This window comes from Frankliniella occidentalis, unplaced genomic scaffold, assembly GCF_000697945.3.
Source record: "Frankliniella occidentalis isolate FOCC.00 unplaced genomic scaffold, Focc_3.1 Scaffold92, whole genome shotgun sequence".
NCBI lineage: Eukaryota > Metazoa > Arthropoda > Insecta > Thysanoptera > Thripidae > Frankliniella > Frankliniella occidentalis.
This window is the reverse complement of record NW_026267221.1, coordinates 861,099-880,542: the sequence shown is the minus strand read 5'-3', so window position 1 is coordinate 880,542 and position 19,444 is coordinate 861,099. Positions and strand designations below refer to the sequence as shown.

At 40.4% G+C, this 19,444-nt stretch overlaps 5 protein-coding genes across 7 annotated transcripts in view; 2 read left to right on the top strand and 3 right to left on the bottom strand.

Moving 5' to 3' along the window:
- Nucleotides 1-1,958: 1,958 nt before the first annotated feature.
- On the bottom strand, nt 1,959-6,355 carry LOC113215403 (LMBR1 domain-containing protein 2 homolog). 2 transcript variants are annotated; one of them, XM_026435026.2, is made up of 11 exons: nt 6,206-6,355; nt 5,939-6,117; nt 5,688-5,833; nt 5,437-5,604; nt 5,127-5,337; nt 4,861-5,037; nt 4,606-4,783; nt 4,097-4,518; nt 3,819-4,020; nt 3,613-3,738; nt 1,959-3,323 (listed from the first exon to the last, which is right to left on the bottom strand). In XM_026435026.2, the coding sequence occupies exons 2-11, from the start codon at nt 6,110-6,112 to the stop codon at nt 3,154-3,156; spliced, it is 1,974 nt and encodes a 657-aa protein (XP_026290811.1). In that variant the 5' UTR covers nt 6,113-6,117; nt 6,206-6,355; the 3' UTR covers nt 1,959-3,153. The 2 variants fall into 2 exon arrangements, with proteins under 2 accessions (XP_026290811.1, XP_026290812.1); XM_026435027.2 differs by having other exon boundaries at nt 3,174-3,323; nt 3,540-3,738.
- Nucleotides 6,356-7,109: 754 nt separating this feature from the next.
- On the bottom strand, nt 7,110-9,234 carry LOC113215398 (zinc finger protein 484-like). The gene is made up of 3 exons (XM_026435021.2): nt 9,040-9,234; nt 8,556-8,691; nt 7,110-8,449 (listed from the first exon to the last, which is right to left on the bottom strand). Exons 1-3 carry the CDS (start codon nt 9,040-9,042, stop codon nt 7,287-7,289), a joined length of 1,302 nt encoding a protein of 433 aa, XP_026290806.1. The 5' UTR covers nt 9,043-9,234; the 3' UTR covers nt 7,110-7,286.
- A 458-nt stretch (nt 9,235-9,692) lies between these two features.
- LOC113215395 (lysosomal-associated transmembrane protein 4A) lies at nt 9,693-14,492 on the top strand. The gene is made up of 6 exons (XM_026435017.2): nt 9,693-9,895; nt 10,272-10,377; nt 10,477-10,747; nt 10,830-10,968; nt 11,945-12,101; nt 12,191-14,492. Exons 1-6 carry the CDS (start codon nt 9,879-9,881, stop codon nt 12,566-12,568), a joined length of 1,068 nt encoding a protein of 355 aa, XP_026290802.1. The 5' UTR covers nt 9,693-9,878; the 3' UTR covers nt 12,569-14,492.
- Nucleotides 14,493-14,548: 56 nt separating this feature from the next.
- On the bottom strand, nt 14,549-17,633 carry LOC113215396 (mpv17-like protein). Of its 2 annotated transcripts, none has more exons than XM_026435019.2 (4): nt 17,336-17,633; nt 16,759-17,058; nt 14,959-15,090; nt 14,549-14,878 (listed from the first exon to the last, which is right to left on the bottom strand). In XM_026435019.2, the coding sequence occupies exons 2-4, from the start codon at nt 17,014-17,016 to the stop codon at nt 14,708-14,710; spliced, it is 561 nt and encodes a 186-aa protein (XP_026290804.1). In that variant the 5' UTR covers nt 17,017-17,058; nt 17,336-17,633; the 3' UTR covers nt 14,549-14,707. The 2 variants fall into 2 exon arrangements, with proteins under 2 accessions (XP_026290804.1, XP_026290803.1); XM_026435018.2 differs by lacking the exons at nt 14,549-14,878; nt 14,959-15,090 and adding exons at nt 15,193-16,292; nt 16,409-16,540 and having other exon boundaries at nt 17,336-17,632.
- Nucleotides 17,634-18,682: 1,049 nt separating this feature from the next.
- Nucleotides 18,683-19,444, top strand: part of LOC113215399 (uncharacterized) — a 123,421-nt gene continuing 122,659 nt past the window's right edge. The window contains exon 1 of the mRNA XM_026435023.2: nt 18,683-19,212. Coding sequence (XP_026290808.1) covers nt 19,100-19,212 — 113 coding nt within the window. The 5' untranslated portion in view covers nt 18,683-19,099. The remainder of the gene's footprint in view (nt 19,213-19,444) is intronic.

The following is a 19,444-nucleotide window of genomic DNA, read 5'->3' as shown; positions in this document are numbered from 1 at the left end:
CTTCCCTCTCCCCCGCACCCCCTCCACCCCGAGTGATAACGTCACCCAAACATTCATGTGCCGTCGATCCGCCGCAAAACACGTCAATTTGTGGCGGTATTGACGTCGCACGTCATCGTCTCCGTGCTGCTGTGGGTGGAGACTTCAACGCGCGGTGCACCGAGAACTCCCCGCGCCACCCTACTGATATATCTGCCGATGTCGCTTCGACTTCGCATTGCCCTGACACATGCCATTGTTCCCGAAATCGATACATACGACGTCGAATAATCGATATTGCAAACTTTTCGCTATGCACGGCACTTGGGCACTTGCAGCGCAGGCAGGCACTTACGCCGGCACCGCGCCTTCTGCCGCCGCAGCCAGCAGCCCGACCAGCCATGGCTGCAGCCAGCCCTACCGCACTATGCGGCGCGGCACTTTGTCAGCGTTTGGCAGTACGCCAATTACGCACAATGTGCAGCACAATGGGAGCGCGGCTCCGCCAGGCGCACACTTGGTGCGGCGGCACTTGTGGGTGGCCCCGGAGCTGGGCTGGGCCCCGCCAGGCTCGCCGCCAGGGACTTCCCCCGCCGCATTCAGCCCGTGAGCCTGCTGCTGCTGCTGTTTTACCTTTCTCGGTTTGGTTTCCTATTAGTCGGTGAGCGGTGCGGCGCTCCCCCTGCAAGTCCTGCAGGCCCCGCTCCTGCCGAGATGCGCAGCGCGCCGCCGCCGCCCCTCGTTTATATGGCCTCTAATTGACCGCGTGGAGACAACGGGAGGCCATGCAGCGTCAAACAGCAGCACAGGGACGATGCTCTGCTGGATGCTTTTGCTATTTATTTGCTGCTTATTTTCTGCTGTTGGTTTTCGTTGTTTTTTTTCATCTGGACTTGTAACACTGCAAATCCTTCACTTTTCGGTGTCGGTCATTCTTTCATTGAACGCTCAGTCGTTGAAGGGAGGGTGTGAACTAATCTCGCGTCTCTGTGGAGACACACGTCTTTTGGTTAGATTGCTAAGCGGCAAATCGTGCGGTTCGTAAGAGTTGAACGACTTCGGGATTATCCTGAATTAAAAAGAATGCCCAGTGCGGATCGGGTCGGCCCTCGCCGAGCTCGATGTGTCCCTTTCCTTTCTCCCCTCCACCTCGTCGCCACACCACGCCGCGAGTTCGCCGAGCAGCTCGGCCCCGGCTCGCCATGTCTGTCTTTATTTTCTTTTTATTGGGAAGCTTTTGTGTTGGTATTGTTTATTGTTTGGCCGTATCTGCAAACCTTATCTCCATACCTAACACGTTCCAGCAATGGTTGATAGTAATTAATTGGCTATCGATTCCCGATCGGGTCACACGGCTGGTGTCCGTCTCCGGGGAGGGCCTGGACGTCCACGTCAAGCCGAGGAGGGAGCCCAACCCGTCCAACCGTTTGTGTGTGCAAACGCAAACCCTCGCGCTCTTGGAAAGGGCGGGCAGGCCTTTCCGACTTATTTATTGGGCTCAAAGTTCTCTATGACTTGTTGATGCTCTCTCAGGACCAAGCCCAGCACCGGCATGGCACTCCCCCTGCTGAACCCAATCGGCACTTTCTCAAAGTGATTAATAACCTCGACCCGGCATGCAAATTTCACGAGAAGTAGTCATTTGATGGCTGGAGTCCCGACTGTCACGGGAGTGAGCGCGGCAGTGCTGCTGCGTAGCTGCGTGCCGCCGCGTGATGTGCTGCCAGTGCTGCCTGCTCTGAAGTGGAGTAAGCACATGGCTTTCCAGGAACTCCCTGTCCTGATCTGATTGCGCGGGACCACTCCCGCTGTCAGGTACTTGACCACGGCAAACCGCGGCTTCGTCTCCGTTTGACCAGCCAAGCTTGAGCAATGGCTTGAGAGCACACACCTACACGTGTCTTGTCTTAGGCCCAGCAGAGGTAGTAGTTTTAAAAAAATATATGTAAAGTACCAAGCAGGAATAAAGAGAAGAAAAATGCAAACTGCATGACTTTATGGTCAAGGAATGTTATTTTCACAAGGAAAAAAAAAAAGGGGGGGGGCACAAAGATGGCACAAGAGTAAGCTAAAGAGTACATTGCGTCACATGGAACAGTTATTCCATTTCCCCTGCTTTGAATGATACAGTTGACTTTACACATTGAATACAGAGAGTCTATTCCGTATTATTTAAGCGCGGTTGTGACCACATAGCCCATATTGTGGTCACATTACACTGAATGTGTTTGTAACATTTAATGAGACTGTAAAGGCTATCTTCCTCAAATTAAGAAGAAAAAAAAACAGACAAAATAATACAAAATTGTGATTTTTGGCAGGTGCACCTGTCAAATAAAATTAAAAAAATGAACAAGAATTAACTTAGTTAATTGATTATAATTGATTGATATATACTAAAAAATAGCACCAATAAAAGGTTGACTGTTTCACTTTTTAAAAACAAAAAGTTCTAGACAATTATAAGTATTCAAATCAAATGTGCAGATCTGATATAATAGCACACAATAACAAGATGAACCAATACATGTCACACTCACTTAACTGTATCATGCTGTACAAATCAGTCAGTGTGAGAGACACCTGAAAAATTACTACTATGAGTTTAATGCATAAACAAAACTTAATTACAGCATTGGCTAGAACAGAAGTAGACCATGAGACTAGACTCATGAAAAAACAGTTTGTACCTTGGATTATGTCATAAATACTTTAGAAATCAGGCATACATTTTTCCCCTAAGAATTTAGATACACTTTTTTGCTGAAATTGTGCTTAATACACTAGAATTCTGGCATACCAATAGAAGTTTTGCAGCAGTTACACTTATCTAAAAGAATAACACAAACACACATTGACATTTGCTTAATAATAAGTAAAACTCAATTAGGTTTAGATAAAAATGGACACATAGGAAAAGACCACATCTATCAAAATTGTTAAACATGTATATACTACAGTACCAAGAGAAATATAGGATAAGTTCAAGAGCGATTACAATCACGGAAGTAAATGACTGCCTCTCAATTAAAATTGGTAGTTATTTTAAACGTTGAACAGTAATCGTCATAATCACATTTTTGGAATTAAAAATGACCTGTTTGGCCAAAAATGTCATTCTGGACATTCAGGGAGCATGAATGCCTCAAAATGCTACCAACAGTAAGTATCAAATTAGACATCATCAAATAGACCTCGAGGTGGATAAGTAAGGTGTTTAGTTCCACTTTGGTGCTGTGATAATGGTGTTTGTTCTTCCTCTTCAGCAGCAACATAATAATCTGAAGATTCCAACAAACCTGCCCGTACAGATTCAGTAGAATTCTGTCGGACAATTGCACTATCTGGAAAAAGGGTTTTCACTGGTCAGAAAAGTTGTATAATTTTACTCCTTAAAGAGGAAAGTTTGACAAGTTTTTAAAACTTTTAGAATGTTAATGGGAATCAGCATTATTTCCTTGCAGCAATATATCATACAAAATGAAAAGAGGGAAAGCTGTACCAAATGCAGATAGATAGACAGGACAGATTTTAAAGAAAATAAAACAAAATAAGCTTACTGAAAAAAATGCTATCTTCCTGTGATGTAGCCTAGAGTTTCATCACTAGGTGGAAGCAAATAAGTCATCTCACCATGTTCTGGGTCGTTTCCACTCCTTGCAGTTGGTCGATACCGTGAAGCAGAATTTGCCCCAAAACGCTCTTGAAATTCTCGTCTGCGGTTCATAGATTCTTCATTTCTTTCAAGTCTTCTCCTCTCTACAGAGAAATATCATATGAAACTGCAGTTCAATAAAAAAGGACACACAAAAAAAGAAAAGACATACAATAAAAGTTACCTCTTTTAATAAGTTCCCTGCCCTCATCCACGAGTTCCCCAGTCAGCTCATCATCACCAACAAATTGCTGAAAGCCAAGCATTGAGAGAGCTCGACTTCCTAAACTAAAATAGGTTGCAAGGCAAAACGCAAGCATCAACATTGGGAAATAGATATTAAATCCATCTGATATAATGGCTATAACATCCATGTGCCCCATCACCTGAAACATGAAAATGGTGTTAGGAATGTACTATCAAATGATGTTTTTTCCAAGTTTATCAAGAAGTGAGCCTTACCTGTGTGTAGTGAGTTTCTAGTATACGTTTCTTAATAATGTGACTGTCCATATGAATGAGACCCAGGAAATTTAAACACATTGGTGGAGTTAAACGGCATAGCATCATGCCAGAAAATATGAGACTGAATTCATCGGTTTGATGGTGAGGAGCTATGTAATAATGATTCAAGACTCGTATTTTAAGCACAGTTGAGTATGCACAAAAACACAAATATGCTATTATTAGTGTGGACAAAACTTCAATTGTAAAATAATCATAGTCAGCTTTTGCCAAATTTAAAAAGTTTGCAAACAGTGACAATACTGGCTCCTTGTTAAAGAATGTGACTTCTGACCAGACCACGAATATAGACAATATGCTACAGATAATAGCCCCGATCTTCAGTACATAACTGTGGAGCAGACAACGCCAATACCATTCTAAAATGAGAAAAAAGAAAAGGTATAGCATGATCAAAATAGTAATACTAGTGTCAAAATAGTTTTTACTGCAAAAGTTATTCTTACCAACTGTAGGAGTGAAAACTGCTTGCAAGATTGGTGAACGTTGGGGGGGAAAAGACCACTTGAAACGATGATCATGACTGACTTGGTTTTTAGCAACATCTTCCAACAAAAATATTTTTTTAACTAGCATGTCCCACTGAGTTTCGGTTCTGTGCTGTGTTTGAAGTGCCTTAATCACCTAGAGAAAGACAAATGCGTCAGGAAACAGCATGATGTTGAGAGCATAGACTTTAGTAAAGAAATTTAAGGCAATACCTGCTTATGCAGTCGTATCAAAGATTTTTCGGTTGGTGGTTCAAGTGTAGAATCATCAGAGGCTGGACGGCGGTTCATTCGTTCTCGCATCTCAATAGGGACTTTCTGAAGAATAGTCTCTAAATTCCGATATTGGGGATGGTTAGAGCGCACTGCAGCACTCAGAGCTTTCAGTGTCTGGATAAAAATGTGATTTGGTCTCGTGTAACATCAGAGATAACATAATAGGTACAGCAGCATGAATTACAATTTTTGAGAAGACTTACCTCCAAAACATCATCCACTGCATCCTGTGCCTCGCATTTGTCACAGCTGAGCTTAGCAGCATGAAAATATGCATAATGAAGTAAGTACCCTTTTTTAGATGCATTCCAAAGACTTCGAGGCACTTCAACCAGAGCATATCCTAATAATAGGACAAGGAGAAAAAGACCCCATGTGTTTGAGGCTGATGAAGCAATAGCTTTTAATTTTTGACTGAAAACAAGGTATATAATCATTAACGTAAAATGGCGAATTAACTAATAATGTAAAGTTCTCAATAACTGAGAAAATGTTAGGAATCAAAAAATTTACCCATCAAGTTCCATATCAGGCTGAAGTGCAAGATATATCAAAAGTATACCACAGATAAAAAGGTATGTGCCATAGTAAATAGTGTTATCAATTATTGCTGATTTTATTTTTCCTTTCCAGGTGAATTCTCCTGCACGGCTGTAAGACTGCATCACTGGCATAATCAGCCTGCAAAGCCAAGAAAAAATTCAGATTATTGAATATGTCTTAAAGGGAGATTGACTAAAGAGATCTTACAGTAGGAAACAAACCATGTCAGACACTGGGACGTCCAATAAACAACCCGCCATAGATTTGGGAAAACATTATCTGGAACATGACTCCATGGTTTCTTGCATTCTAGTTCAGTCTGGTTCACAATTGTCCCATTTTCTCCAATACATTGGCGATACACAGTCTTTAAAAGAAGTATTTAAATCATGCACATGTTGTAACAAAATTACACACACAGGAAAAGGATAATAAAAAGGCTATTATTGACTTAAAATAGTTGTCGACTTACTGATGACACATCAAGTGGCAGAACAAATACAATAAGGAAAGAGAAATACCAAGCAATGAGGACTGCTATTGTTACAACAATATGGTGCCGCATACAATTCCCATAGTGATAAAGAATTCCTGCAGCAAGGCAGAATGTGACAACCACATCGGTTAGAAGTGGTCCTAGAGACATTTTCACTGCAAATATCGAAGAAAGAGAGAGAAAGTATTTCTTAGAAATTATTCCAGAAACCAGAAAACAATCAGCAAATAGAATCTGACATACCGTGACGTTGTAAACATATATGTAGGAGGACTTCACAGTTGGGAAGATTCACCAGTGGAAGAGTTGATTTGTTGCTGTCTCAGCTTCTCCTCAGCCAGTTTCTGCATGTCCTCTAGCCGTTGAAGAGTAACTGACTTAAGAGGCATCAATTTTGGCTTGCAAAGTATGGGCTGAAAAATATCCTTTTCCTGCTGCTGTATAATGCCCGTGCTCAGGATGACATGTTTAACATTGGCAGGCTCAGACATATTATCGGAGAGTTATAAGCTGAAAATGTTATAATTCTAATATGACTTGACAACATAAAAGAGGACATTCAAATGTGTATTGTATCACAAAACACAATGTGAAATGGCAAGTGATGAAAGATTCACATGGCAAGGTAAAACATACTGAACAACCCCATACTGTTAATCGGTAATTTTCTTTTAAGTTTTTAAATGAATCTTAAAGAAAATAACAGCTTGAAAGTGAAAAAAGGGAGGAGTTAATAGTATTACATAAACTAAACCTAACCCAACGAGGCGACAGTAAATTCCACGTACGTAAAACTATATTCTTAAACAAGCTATCAACACGCCGGTTTGAATGAAACAATCACCGAATGTTCAGCAAACTCACCGAGGAACTTATCTTCTTTAAATTCAGTGCATATCAATAAATTTGAATGAATGCTGTTCACGTATGTTTCTGTGTAAGACCGTCTCGTCTGCTGGCATGCTATTTGCACAATGACGCGATGACAGATAAAAACAAATGAACAAGTGTTAGGAAGCGCGAAAATTCAAAACTCAACATAAGTTATGGATGAAATTGAACAAATAGTCTCCTAACTAAACCTCAAAAGAATATCAGAATTCATTTTTGGGGGGTGAGGACATTTTCAAGGAAAAACATTAACAGATGCAAAGCGTTTCATGTATTTTATTTGGCAGTCAAACAAACAGTTTTCACTGTTGACATTCTTTCACTGTTGTCAAAAGCAAAGCTCAAAATTGGTGCTGTTAGGAAAAAAGTATACTGGCATAGAGTTGAGGGAGGAAATAATTTGAAGCAATTAGCAACATATAGTAACCGAAATTCAAATTTTGCAGCTTCTTTTTTTATTTAGGAAAGGATCCTTCTTAAATTTTAGCTCACAAAATTTTCTGGAGCGATTTTGGTCAACTTTAACTTCAAAAGATACTTTCTTTAAAACTGTTTTTGTCTTACGCTTAACACTTCTTAAAGTTCTTATATGCTTCTCTTGTGCACTAGATTTCTTGATTTTCACATTTTTCTTTGCAACTGCACCAGTAATTTTTGACACAGGTTTTTCTTTAACACTACTACCTCTGCCTCCCTTTGTGCAATGGAGAACTTCAAGATTTGGCAAAGTAGAAGTTCTGGGCTCCTCGTCATCGTCATCCTCTGATGTTTGGGAAACAAAACCAGTGCCACCACAATTTTCACAAAAATGCACATCTAAATCATCATGATTTGACTGAACATGCTCTCTAAGATCAGAGTAACTTGTACATAGTGTCTCACATATTTCACATTTAAACATTAGAGAACCATAATGCATTTTCTGATGATTAACTAGATCACTTTTAGATTCAAACTTTAAATCACAATGCTCACAGTCAAGTATTGAATTTAAAACTGTTTGATATACCTCTTTATTTTGACCATCAAGATCCAAAGGACTACTTGATTGTATGTCCATAACTACTGGAGTCTCTGTAATGTGGTGAAGACGTGAATGACTTGACAAGTATTCATCATTTAAGAACAAAAGTCCACATTTTTCACACCGCAATTGAGGCCTGGATCGATGTATTTGGGAGTGCATCATTAAAGACCATTTGAAACTGTATTTCTTTTTGCAATCAGTACAGTTATACCGTTTTACAGAGTGAATTTCTTTATGCAAATCAAAAGTATCATAGTCCTGGAACCTAAGAGAGCATTCAATACATTTAAATGGTTCTATTGAATTGTGAGCCTTACAGTGTGTTTCATAGGCAGCGCCATCTGGGTATTGTATGCCACAATCACCACAAATATAATCACTAAATTCTACATCATTAACTGGTGAATAGATCGAAGGATCCACTTCAACCACTATACTTCTATCTTCAGCATCTGACTTATAAGATTCGTATGGGTCATTTTCAGTTTTAATGTTAGGGTTGATCAGCAGCTTTTCCTGTCTCATCGATAGGTCGATCCCTTGACATTCACTGAAGGGTTCATCGCCACCTGTATAAAATGGGCAGTATTTCTTAATGTTGCAATTGATAAAATGATTTTAGATTTCTATTAAAGGTGTTGTTTTACTCAAAAGATTACAGTGAGTAAGATCTACCTTCAGATTGTCCTCTTTTGAGAGAGGAAATAAAATTGCGGTATGATTCTTTTCCCAGTTCACACTGGATACCCTCCGACAAGGTTTGTAATATTCTACTTCCTTGGCTCATATTGCATGGCAAATTCTTCCTTCCCTGAAACAGAAGAAAAATTTAAATTTTAAACAGTTTTATTTCTGACATAGAGCAGGTTACTATTAGTCTACAGAATAAAATACTGTTCTTTTTTATATTTTTGAAACAGCTTTTGCGGGAAGTTTTATTACTGAATTAATTAATAGCTTAATGAACCAGGCTACACAAAGGTAAACAACAGCTAGTTTCTCCTGAATAAATATTTTTCTCACTAACATAAGATTCGATTGAGTTAGATAAAAGTATACAGAGTAGTACATTACAACAAAGCACTTAAACTTAAGACTGTTGTAGTAATAGTTGCTTAACCAAACAATGCTGCTGGTATGATATATAGGATGTACAAACCATTCACAAGCACTAGCAATGAATCAACTTGATGTTTATTCCCCTTGTCTATGTGGTCCTTTCTCAAGAATAATTGATCAGTTGAAACTTGGCAATGTGTCTATCTGATTTGTGGAGTATATGTAGTGTAAGCTAATTGCTAGCAGACGAAGTCGAAAAGGGGTGGGGGGTACATTGAGCATCGATGGGGATGGGGGGTTGAGAGCGGTAGGGGAGGGTGAGAGGAGGGGGGGGAGGAACAGGCTAAAATGACAGATGTGTCTGGTATGCCGTTTTCCGTGTCTCCTATTAAATTATGTTATGTTCAATCTGCTACCTCTTAATACCCCTTCTTTTGTGAGGTATTGGTGAGAGAGGATAAAAGCATGATAAAAGAGGGAGGTTGTAGCTATGGACTATGGGGTTGAGTCATGGGGTGGGGGGCTAAATGATAAGAATTTACTTCCTCGGATTATGGACAATGTCTTCAATATTTAGTTTTACAGTATCTTCAGAACATTTTAATATTTACTTGGAGAGTATGTATCTACGCTTTGCCCTTTCAAGACCTGACTTTTAGGCTTGTTTTCCTCTTACTGATTCACGTAGTGGTTCGTTGTATCAGCCTGCCCAGCCTGGGCTGCGTCTTAACATAATTCGATCTCTCTCGCACACATAACTCACCTACCAGTGCGACAAGGACAAACAGCGTTAGGATGTCTCCGAATAGACTTTAGGCTGCGATCCAGGCTCAAAACGCCATTTCGGGAAGTTTGCAAAGATAAATAAATTTTTAGGTGTCCAGCGGTGTGGAGTTGGTTTGACACTTACTGCAGTGTCAGGCTCATTGCAAGTAATCAATGAGCCAAAAACCAAGGTAAGTTTAACCACCCTTAAGATCTCTTGGCAGTTTGTGAGTATTTGTCCCTAACCGTCGGCCTTGTCATCCAACCTGCTGTTGGTTGGCCGCTATCTTTTAATCTTATTTTTATTGCATTTCGTCCTTTATGTCTAGACACAGAAATAGTTGACACACTCAACATCTATCTGATTTTGGGCTTTGACTTAAAGTCATAATCCTGTGATTTTAGTCCGAACCTTATTGTCTTGCTATTCGTTCCTAAAAGCAGGTGTTAAAAAACTTTCCACCCAGTCTCCTGTGTGAAATTGTATACCCTAGAGTAATAATGTCATGCATTCGATTTTCTATGGGAGTACTGTAAATATAGTATTATATGTACTGTCCATTACAGGATGCAGGGAATAATGAAATTTGGTGATAGGAGCAACAACGACTGGAGATGTTGCTTCTGCTTCCACGTTCGGACTGGGACAATTTTGTTGGGGGTGTGGCACTTGGTATGTATTTTATTGGATTAAATGGACATTTAAATTTTGTTTTAATAACACTTGAATTGTAAGTCAATACATTTATTTATTTTTTGACTTTCAATATAGATGTTGCACATCGTTGCGCTATCAGCTGTGACTGTTATATTAAGAAACACCGATCTCTACAAAGAATGGGATGAGCAACAAATCAGCGTCCTGCCTACTCCCTTGAGTGAAATTGACACACCCCCTTGGATTCGTCTTGATGGAATCAGCACTGACACTGACTTCCGTAATAGCCATGAGCCAGTAGCCATGCCATCAGTTCCTTTTAAGGATCCTGATGGTACGCCTTACTTGAACTACCACCGTACCTACAACTATCGTAAAACTCTGAGTATGTCTGTTCTATAATTAAGTCATGGGTTAATATTGTTCTCTCTATTTCAATTTTATGCAAAGTTGTCTTTGTTTTTCAGAGGATATGAATGTGATTGTGGTAATGATGTTCTGCTCATTCACTATTACTCTGCTCATGGTATATGGGGCAGTCAAGGGAAAACCATCTTACCTCATGCCATTTTTCTGTTTGCAAATGTTTGATTTCTGTCTGACAAGGTAAAAATAGTTAGTCAGTGTTATTGAGGGAAATATTCAGAAGGTCATCTCACCGGAAGGTCCCTGAATATTATAGTAGTTTTTTTAGTATTTTTCGTAAAAATAGTAAAAATTAATAAAATATTGTTAAATATTAGTGCCGAGAACTTTCTCATACTGCTCCCGTCGACGAGTTCGGCTGTTCCTACACTGCAGTGGGGATTTTGAAAACTAAGATACGCAGGAAACCAACGATTGACTGGAAATCTAACTTTACTGATTAATTATTATTTTAGTCCACTACAGCTTTTGTATTGTCAAGTTTGTAGTTCCTGTTCTAATAATGAGCTAGAATGATGATTGCAGGAAACTGTACTTATCATTACCTATTTTGCTCTACCCGTTTAACTTTTTTGATATTTTATCTTGTCGATTGAATGCCATGCAGTATGCTGTGTATTATTCCAGAATGCCACCTCTCTTCACATCATGTTTATCTGTAAAGGAAGAGTGTCACAGCCTTCTCTTCAGTGTTACATACAGCTTTGCTAGCTGCATTATGTGATACTGGACAAGAGATATTTAATCAACAAGATAAAATTCCAAAAAAGGCAAACTGGTAGAGCAAAATAGGTAACAATATGTACAGCTAACTGCAATTATCATTCTGGCTCATGTCTCATGAAGTTCACTACAATTATAGTTAATCAGTAAAGTTAGATTTGCAGTCAATCAATAGTTTCCTGAGTATCTCAGTTTTCAAAATCCACATTTCCAGCGCGGGTACAGCCGAACTCGTCGTCAAGAGTGGTATGAGTAACTGCTCGGCATTCTGAACATATATTGAAATATTAAACAATATTTTATGAATATTTCATTATTTTAAAAAAAAAATAGTAATAAAATATTGGTGGTGGGGGGGGACCTTCTGGAATCTACCTGTTATTGATGCTAATTAATATTTTATTCCTGCCTAATGATATTGTATCTTTTGCAGCTTGACTGCTGTTGGTTACCTATGCTATTTGCCAAACATGCACCGGTATTTGGCTGAGAGTCCCACGGTTCCATTCCGTGATCAGCTGCTGCGTCTCGATCCACAGGTTCTTTCTCTTCTCGTCCTTGGTGCTTTTACTGTTGTAATGCTCATCAAGGTAAGGTGTTATTATATGTAAAATCAGTTGTTTTCATCGCTTTTAATTAACTGATTTAAAGTAAACTATTATCTTCCTATAATTTTCAGTCGTACTTCATTGGCATTGTTTGGAGCTATTACAAATTCCTGACCCTGCGCATGGTTGCCCATCGCCGCACTGTGCACTATATTGAATCTGAGATAGCCACTATGTCACTTTCTGAATCCCTCCTTGGAACCATGCCCACAACTGTTGATCTGCCTGACTACGAAACTGCTGTGAAGAAGTTCTCTCCTCCTCCACCGTCATATGCCTGTGCTACAGCCATGGCCCAAGAGAATATTGCATCGCTCCCTCCAGTTGAATCTGCTTCTGATTCCTTGGCACTGCAGATTGTACCGCAGGCTCCAGCAATCTCTGAAACATCTACACAATCTTCTGCTTCTACATCTCCTGCTCCTGACCTGGTCTCAAGGAATGTTTAAATTTCTATGAAACTTGCAGTTATTTAGTAGGACAGCTGCAGTCAAATGCAATATATCAGAGAGAGCCCTTTTCAGTCAAATTTTATGTACATCCTGGCTTATACTGTATGTTGCTTTGTGCTCTTGTGAATGTCTTCAAGTGGCTTTTTAGCAGTGATAACCAAATTGAATCTAGATTGTATTGGCTTTTACTTTCTTATCAAAGGTAATTTTCTCTTTTTAACAGTTATATCTAGAATCAGCATTATATATTTTATTTCTCTAAATTAGACATCTGATAATATGAGTAATTACCGTATACATCTCAAACTTAAATATAGCTTTCATCAATTGTTAAAGTTTAGTGTGTTTTGTTTTCCCATATCTATCTATCAAGTTTAGTTTAATGGGATACTTAAAAGAGCCTACTTATTGCCTCATCTTCTTGCATTGGAGAGGTTGCTCTAGAACTGTGGCCGTAGCAAAGTTATCAGGAAGTATGTGTAGAAGCACTGAATGCAAGATTCATATTCACAATACTTACAGATAAATTCGAAAAGGTAGAAAAAAAAAGACATTTCTTATGGTCTTAAAAAAATTTCATTTCTATTTTCTAGAGTGTTGATTTATTCCAGGTATTAACTGTATCTAGCGTGGTTCCATTTACTGTTGCATTTCAAATGCAGTGAACACTGTGAGATTTGGGGAATATCAAGACAAAAATCAAACTCATGAAGAGTGCTGAATCTGCCTTTAATGTTTCAGAAGGTATAAGATTTTTTTCTATTTTTTTATGTTCAGGTTGTAAGTTGAAAGGATAGGACTGCTAACTTGATGGTGTAAAGTTATGTACGTACGGCTGTTTCAGTAGGGTGCAGTCTCAATGAGTTGTTTTACGGTCCAAGGTTGCTGGAGTTTTAGTTTTCCTATTTTGTGTGAGCAAAATAGTTTTTTTTTTTTTTAATCTATATATCTATTAAGTAATTTCTGTATGTATTATAATAATTGCATCCATCAGGTAAAGTTTTTGGCACTGCAGCCATAGATGTTCATCTTGCACATTATTATCAATCAATCAATTTTAATCAATTTCAGGCCAGGGATTTGACTGGAACTTCCTGTGTGGTATTTGATCATTTCTCACACTCTTATAGTGGTGAAGTGTGTTGATTTGGCCTATTTGATACTATCTTGAGTGAAAGTTAGTGTTATGTTGTGATAATAATGCCACAGGATTTTTCAGGAATCATGTGACTTTGCCATCATGATTAACTTCCAAAGAGATTTAGTTAAATGCACATGTTTTAAGACTGTTGTTCCTTAAATATAAATCTATCTTTTTTTTTTTCTTAACTGATTGTTTTATGTTTAGAATTTCTGGGAGATAGTACAGTTGTATAGCATATTTTATGTGCTTCCTTTACTGTATGTGCATTAATGTCTCATCTCCTTAAAATGTATATATCTCAACATGCACATGTTGAAACGTATTGATTAATTGTATTAAGTTTCTTCTGGTGTGGTTTGTGATACTCTCTTGGCTATGTGATGTAGAATAGCATATATTTTGTCCCATTGCGGGATTCAAACAGCGTGTTTTTTCTTTTCGTTTTTTTTTTTTTTCATCAGGAGCTGGTGGCTCTATTGTTTGAATGGCATTAAATATTCTTTCAAAACTGACCATACTGGATGGCCACTCATGTACTCTAGTATCTCTCTTAAAGTATGTAGTGTCCTCTTTGTTTCAGAAAGAAAGGAAAGCAGTGATTATAGTGTAATATATCCCTTGAAATACCCTTTAATTAGTTCTACCATTAATCGAGTTTTGGAAATATGTGCCGCCTATGAATACATTTTATCAAGATTTTATCTTGTATAGATAGCCTTCAACATTGTTGGTAGCTCTTTGGGAGTCAATAATAAAGCTACTAATCAAGGAATTAAACTTGAATTTTCCATTGTTAACCTTCTTTAGGGAATTGTGTGAGATAAGAGTCATAATAAGAATGTAAGAAAATAATTTATTCATGTCTTGATTGACAGTTTTTGAGGCAAGAAACCACTGGTCACATTTGGAGAAAGCATCAAGTTGAGCATTACCCTCTCCACACTCAAATGATTCAAATACTATTTGGAATGTTGAAACACAGACACAGACATTTAGGAGATTTCGTGTTGTCCTGTATGCTCTTCTGCTTGTGATCTTTGTTTCATATAAGCCAGAAATACTGTCCACATGAAACTGCAAACACTCACAAAAGGTACTCTATTCCTTTCTGGTATAAAGCAGAAGTTAACCGTCTGCACCACAGGCCAAACACATACTGCAGTCTGAAAAAACAATCATAATGGTAAGAAATTTCAAAAATTAAAAGTACAACTTTAAAAAGTTAAAATATTAATGATTGTACCTGCCATGTAGGTAAGAACTTGATTTTTGTCTCGTTAACAGCATCTTCTAAAGAACCCCCTTCCAGTAGGGTCATTCCGGAGTAGAAAGAACAAACAGCAAAAGGTCCGTATGTAAATTGCTCCACAACTGCCTGGCAACATAAAAATAAATTGCATTGCTTCACCTAAATTGATGCATGTAGAAAATGTCAGTGCAAAGAATCCAAGGTGGGATGTTAAAGAAGCAACAGTCATCAGGTTTAAAAATCAATATTTATTGAAAATTTCAAGCTTGGACTAGAACTAACTATAAGTATGTAACATTGTCTATGAAGGATCAAGCACTCCTTTTTATCACTGAAGCATTTAAAAATAGACACACTAAAAACAAAAAGTGGACATCCATAACTGCATTGAATCAGTTATCATGTATATCACATGGGACTTTGGGTCATAATGTCGTTCCATAGTTGATTGTACATCTGATGAAAATACTTGGTCAGTTATTTAGACACGGCAACATAAGGCACTTGATTGGTCCTTTAAGCATGCAGATTAAATTAGCTATGAAAATAATTTCCTTAAATCGAAGTGAAGAACCCTGTATGTTTTGCAGTAGTATTTCTTTTTTCCAATCTGGATTTAAAGACGTTTCTGTGATAAATGAAATTAGAGAATGAAAACTAAGCATCACAGTTTGAAGAACACAGAAATCTCTGGCAGAGGGTAAAAACGATTTGGGTAGATTATGTCACAGACAGACATGTTGTTTAATACTCAAATGCCTTCTCAACTTGGTATTCTATTTGAAGACCTGCACTGAAGAAAATACTGTACTAATGATGTTCCATAACAAACACAAAACCCAATGACATTAAGAGTTGCAAATCTTTGGCACCTGACTCGTATGGTAACTAAATCAAATACACTAGAATAAACACGCACATATAAAACAAATCACATCAGACATTTGTCATATTCTTCAATAAAACATTAATAATCCATGATGATCATCATAGAATAATAACAATAATAACAATAATGAGAGAGAGAAAAAAAGGCAAGACGGGCAATATTGTAATACTGGACTAGAAAGCCATCACATATGGTAACATTTGCACTTTTGGTACTTTATGATCTACAACATGGTCATTGTTTTAGCATGTTAATAAGCGGTAATAGGACCTATTGACAGTGGAGGATATGGTTTTATTTGTTGACTCTCTAATTGCTTCATGTAAGCTAAAAACGTGGTCCAACAGAGGCTACACAAACTGACAAATGGCACCCTATTCTGAGGAGGTACAACAGTGAAGTTGAAGGTCTGAAGAACTGGCCAAACACAAGCCCCAACCTGAAAATATGTTTTTAAAATCACTACATTTGGAATTTTAACCAAGTTAAGTGGCATATGTTGATGTGGATGTCAAAAAAGTAAGAGAACTTTGAGCTTTCTAAATATTAACTTACTTTGTAGGTGGGCAAAAATTTTGATTTAACTTCTTGGCATGCTTCGTCGAGAGTGCCTCCTTCCAACAAAGTCATGAAGAAATAGAAGCAAATCATGGCACTAGGAGTATAAGATACTTGTTCCACCAATGCCTGCATGAAATACCACCACTCAGCAATACCAAATAATAAATAAGTTTAATCATGCATCTATTTCTACCTAAGCTATTTTTAAAATCTCCCCTTAATACAATGGCAAGCAATATAACTTAATAACCAGTTTCTTTTGCCAAAGACATTGACCACGCAGACCTCATAAGTTTACATGACTCTGGCTATGAGCAAAATGCTCTTTAAAAAAATATCCTTACCTTGTAAATTCCAGATCTTAATCCAGGTTTTGGAAAAAGATATCCAGCAATCGTCATCCAGGTGTACAATGTGGGTGCGACAAAGCAGCAACCATAGAGACTAAATCGTAAGGCTCGCCAATAATCCAGTGTTTCTTTTCCTTGAATCTTTTGCTGGACACAGCTGCCTACTGGCCATATACATGCATAGGACATCATGCCTCTTGACAATGGGTATTTATGGGTGAAGGCAGCAATCCTGCTCCATACAGCTGTCATCTTGCTTGTCACTCCTGCCCCACCACACTAATTGAAATGACACTGAAATCATAATATTGTAGCTGTCAGTCAGCAATTGTGATTCCCTTCACATATTTTGATGTTGAAAATTATCTTGCACCAGTAAATTATATTCCTAAATTTTGTATTATTACGTTAAGGATCAAATTATCATAAATAAAGTTAATCATAAGATCCAACACAGTACTTATACAAATGTATGTTTTTCTCCCTACAGGTGTAATGACACTATCTGACCTTCACAGTAAATTAATACAAAACCTGTATTTTCAAAACATGTATTTCAGTTACTATTTACCTGAAATGTTAGTGTCAGCAAAAAAAGCTGTCTAGTACATGTGACAGCGGAGGAGGCAAGGAGCTAGCAGAAGTCGCGCGCAGGTCGTCTGCTTTCGCAATCATTGTGAGCTCTGCTCGGGGTCCTAGGTCATCGCGATGCATCTATCTTTAACATCTAGACACGTGCAGGTTGCGTTCAGAAATCACACGAAACAGTTTACTGTCCTTGTCACTCCTCGAATGCGAAAAAGGGAGCGAGTGAAAGGAAACAAAATGTTGTTCGTTTGAGCTGGTTAAATTTTGTTTTCCTACTATTGCTATTGCCATTGTAGCGGTACATTGGTATTGCAGTTTGAGACCTATGTATCCGGCTTGGAGGCTATCACTGTTTTGCGTATGAGAAATTGGCATGCCTGTAATACCACTCTGTTATAATCTTTAATAGAGATCGTTTTAAAAATACGTTTCAGGGTCCGCCTCGACTATTTCTGTTTACTAGGCTCTGTACCCCAAAATTCGTCTTAACTTTCCGTTTCGTGATTCTGATTGTTTGCAGGGAGGAAACAACATTACAGTGATCGTCTATTTACCACTGATTACCTTCTCAAACAGCGCCCTTTGTGAGTTAAAATGATCGAAGGTGAGTTTATAGTGTGGAATCATAATCATAAAACCTCTGATTAGGAGGCCTCCGCTTCCGCTCTGCTGAGTAGTCCTGCTCACCTTAACGCCGTGACTGTAGGCAACCCATCTGGCACTGTGACAGCAAGGTGGCCGAGAGCAGGGGGTCTTAAAGCGACTAGGGCTTTTTATTTTGAAGCAAAAGAGACGTCGTACGTCAACTTCGTTAAAGATTGTCGTTTTACTTCTTTTTGTCAGGCCTCGTTCTACAACTTCCACTGGATAACGGATATGAACATGCGACGACTGACAAGAGGTCAGACGGAGCGAGACCCAGCGGCCACGTTCCTTGTCGCAGGTTGGGGTCCGGTGCTCGCCGCCGCCGCCGCGGTGCAGGCGCACTCCAGCCTCCTGGGCAGCCTTGCGAGGCCATCGTCCTGCGGGCCCTGCCGGCCCTGCCCTGCGAGGGTCCTGGTCCTGCTGTGGTCCTGCGGGTCGAGTCCCTCCCCTGGTCTCTCCCTCCCCGTCCCGCGGCCCAGCAGGACCGTTGCCCAAGCGGTCCTCACGGCCCGGCTGGGCTCGATCCTTGTGTCCCGGGCCGCCGCCGTTCGGCTCGGCTCGGCTCGACTCGGCTCGGCCCGGCGGCCCCTCCCCTTCCCCGCGGCGGCCCCTCCCCGCGGCAGCCCCGCGGCGTGCTGGGCCCGGCCCGTGGCCCGGCTGTGCCTGTGGCCCGGCCCGTCGGCCCGTCCCGGCACCGGCACACACGCACACGAGCCGCCGCTGCGTCCACCCGTCTTGTGCCGTGCCGTGCCGTGTCGCGCCGTGTCGCGCCGTGCCGCCACCGCGCCGCGTCCCCAGGCCAGGAGAGCCCGCCAGTGTCGTCCGCCCCCGCTGCGCCGCGCCGCACCGCGCCAGCCGTGCTGCACATCGTGCTGCACAGCGTGCTGCGCCGGGGTCCCGCCGCGGAAAGTGAAAAGTGAATTTGTGTGCAGTGAATGTGTCAAAGTGCGAGTGTGGAATGACGTGAGGCCAGTGTCATGTGCCTGGAGCGGGCCTGATCCAGTTCGTCGTCTGTTCGCCCGGCCAGCGGCTGCCCCAGGCTGCGCCAGGCTGCCCCTAGGCTGCCCCAGGCCCACGGCCCTAGGCTTGGCCGCGCCTGGAGATGATTATTTCCAAGGACTTGTTTTTGCTGGGGGACCAAGACTACCTCCGGCTCCCTAAGGAGGAGAAGCGGCCCGCAGCCATGGTGCGCCCCACCGTCGTCAAGTCCCAAAGGTAAGTCCGAGGGTGGCACCCTCACGCACGTGACAGGGGTGGGTGGCCATGCAGGCGCGGCGCTGCGACATTCGTCTCTGAAAGAGGCTGTTTTCTGTAACCCGCAGTGATGTATGCAGTGGTCTACGGCTCATAGGGTTGTGCTCTTCTCCAGAGAGCCAGTGCATGTGCGCGGGAAAGGGGAGGGGAGAGTCAGCAAACTGTAAATTAGCTGCATTCACGTCGTATTTTA

Bases quoted from the DNA above. Each gene is read 5' to 3' on its own strand.
- LOC113215403 (XM_026435026.2), bottom strand. From the start codon at position 6,112: ATGTCTCTAGGACCACTTCTAACCGATGTGGTTGTCACATTCTGCCTT. The intron at 4,519-4,605 runs GTAAGAATAACT...TTCTCATTTTAG, and splicing joins AGTTTTCACTCCTACAGTTG to AATGGTATTGGCGTTGTCTG. The intron at 3,739-3,818 runs GTAACTTTTATT...ATTTCTCTGTAG, and splicing joins CAGGGAACTTATTAAAAGAG to AGAGGAGAAGACTTGAAAGA.
- LOC113215398 (XM_026435021.2), bottom strand. The intron at 8,450-8,555 runs GTAGATCTTACT...CATTTTATACAG, and splicing joins CAAAAGAGGACAATCTGAAG to GTGGCGATGAACCCTTCAGT.
- LOC113215395 (XM_026435017.2), top strand. The intron at 10,969-11,944 runs GTAAAAATAGTT...TATCTTTTGCAG, and splicing joins TTTGATTTCTGTCTGACAAG to CTTGACTGCTGTTGGTTACC. The intron at 12,102-12,190 runs GTAAGGTGTTAT...TATAATTTTCAG, and splicing joins CTGTTGTAATGCTCATCAAG to TCGTACTTCATTGGCATTGT.
- LOC113215396 (XM_026435018.2), bottom strand. From the start codon at position 17,016: ATGACAGCTGTATGGAGCAGGATTGCTGCCTTCACCCATAAATACCCA. The intron at 16,541-16,758 runs GTAAGGATATTT...TATTTCATGCAG, and splicing joins TAAGATCTGGAATTTACAAG to GCATTGGTGGAACAAGTATC. The intron at 16,293-16,408 runs GTAAGTTAATAT...ACATATTTTCAG, and splicing joins AATTTTTGCCCACCTACAAA to GTTGGGGCTTGTGTTTGGCC.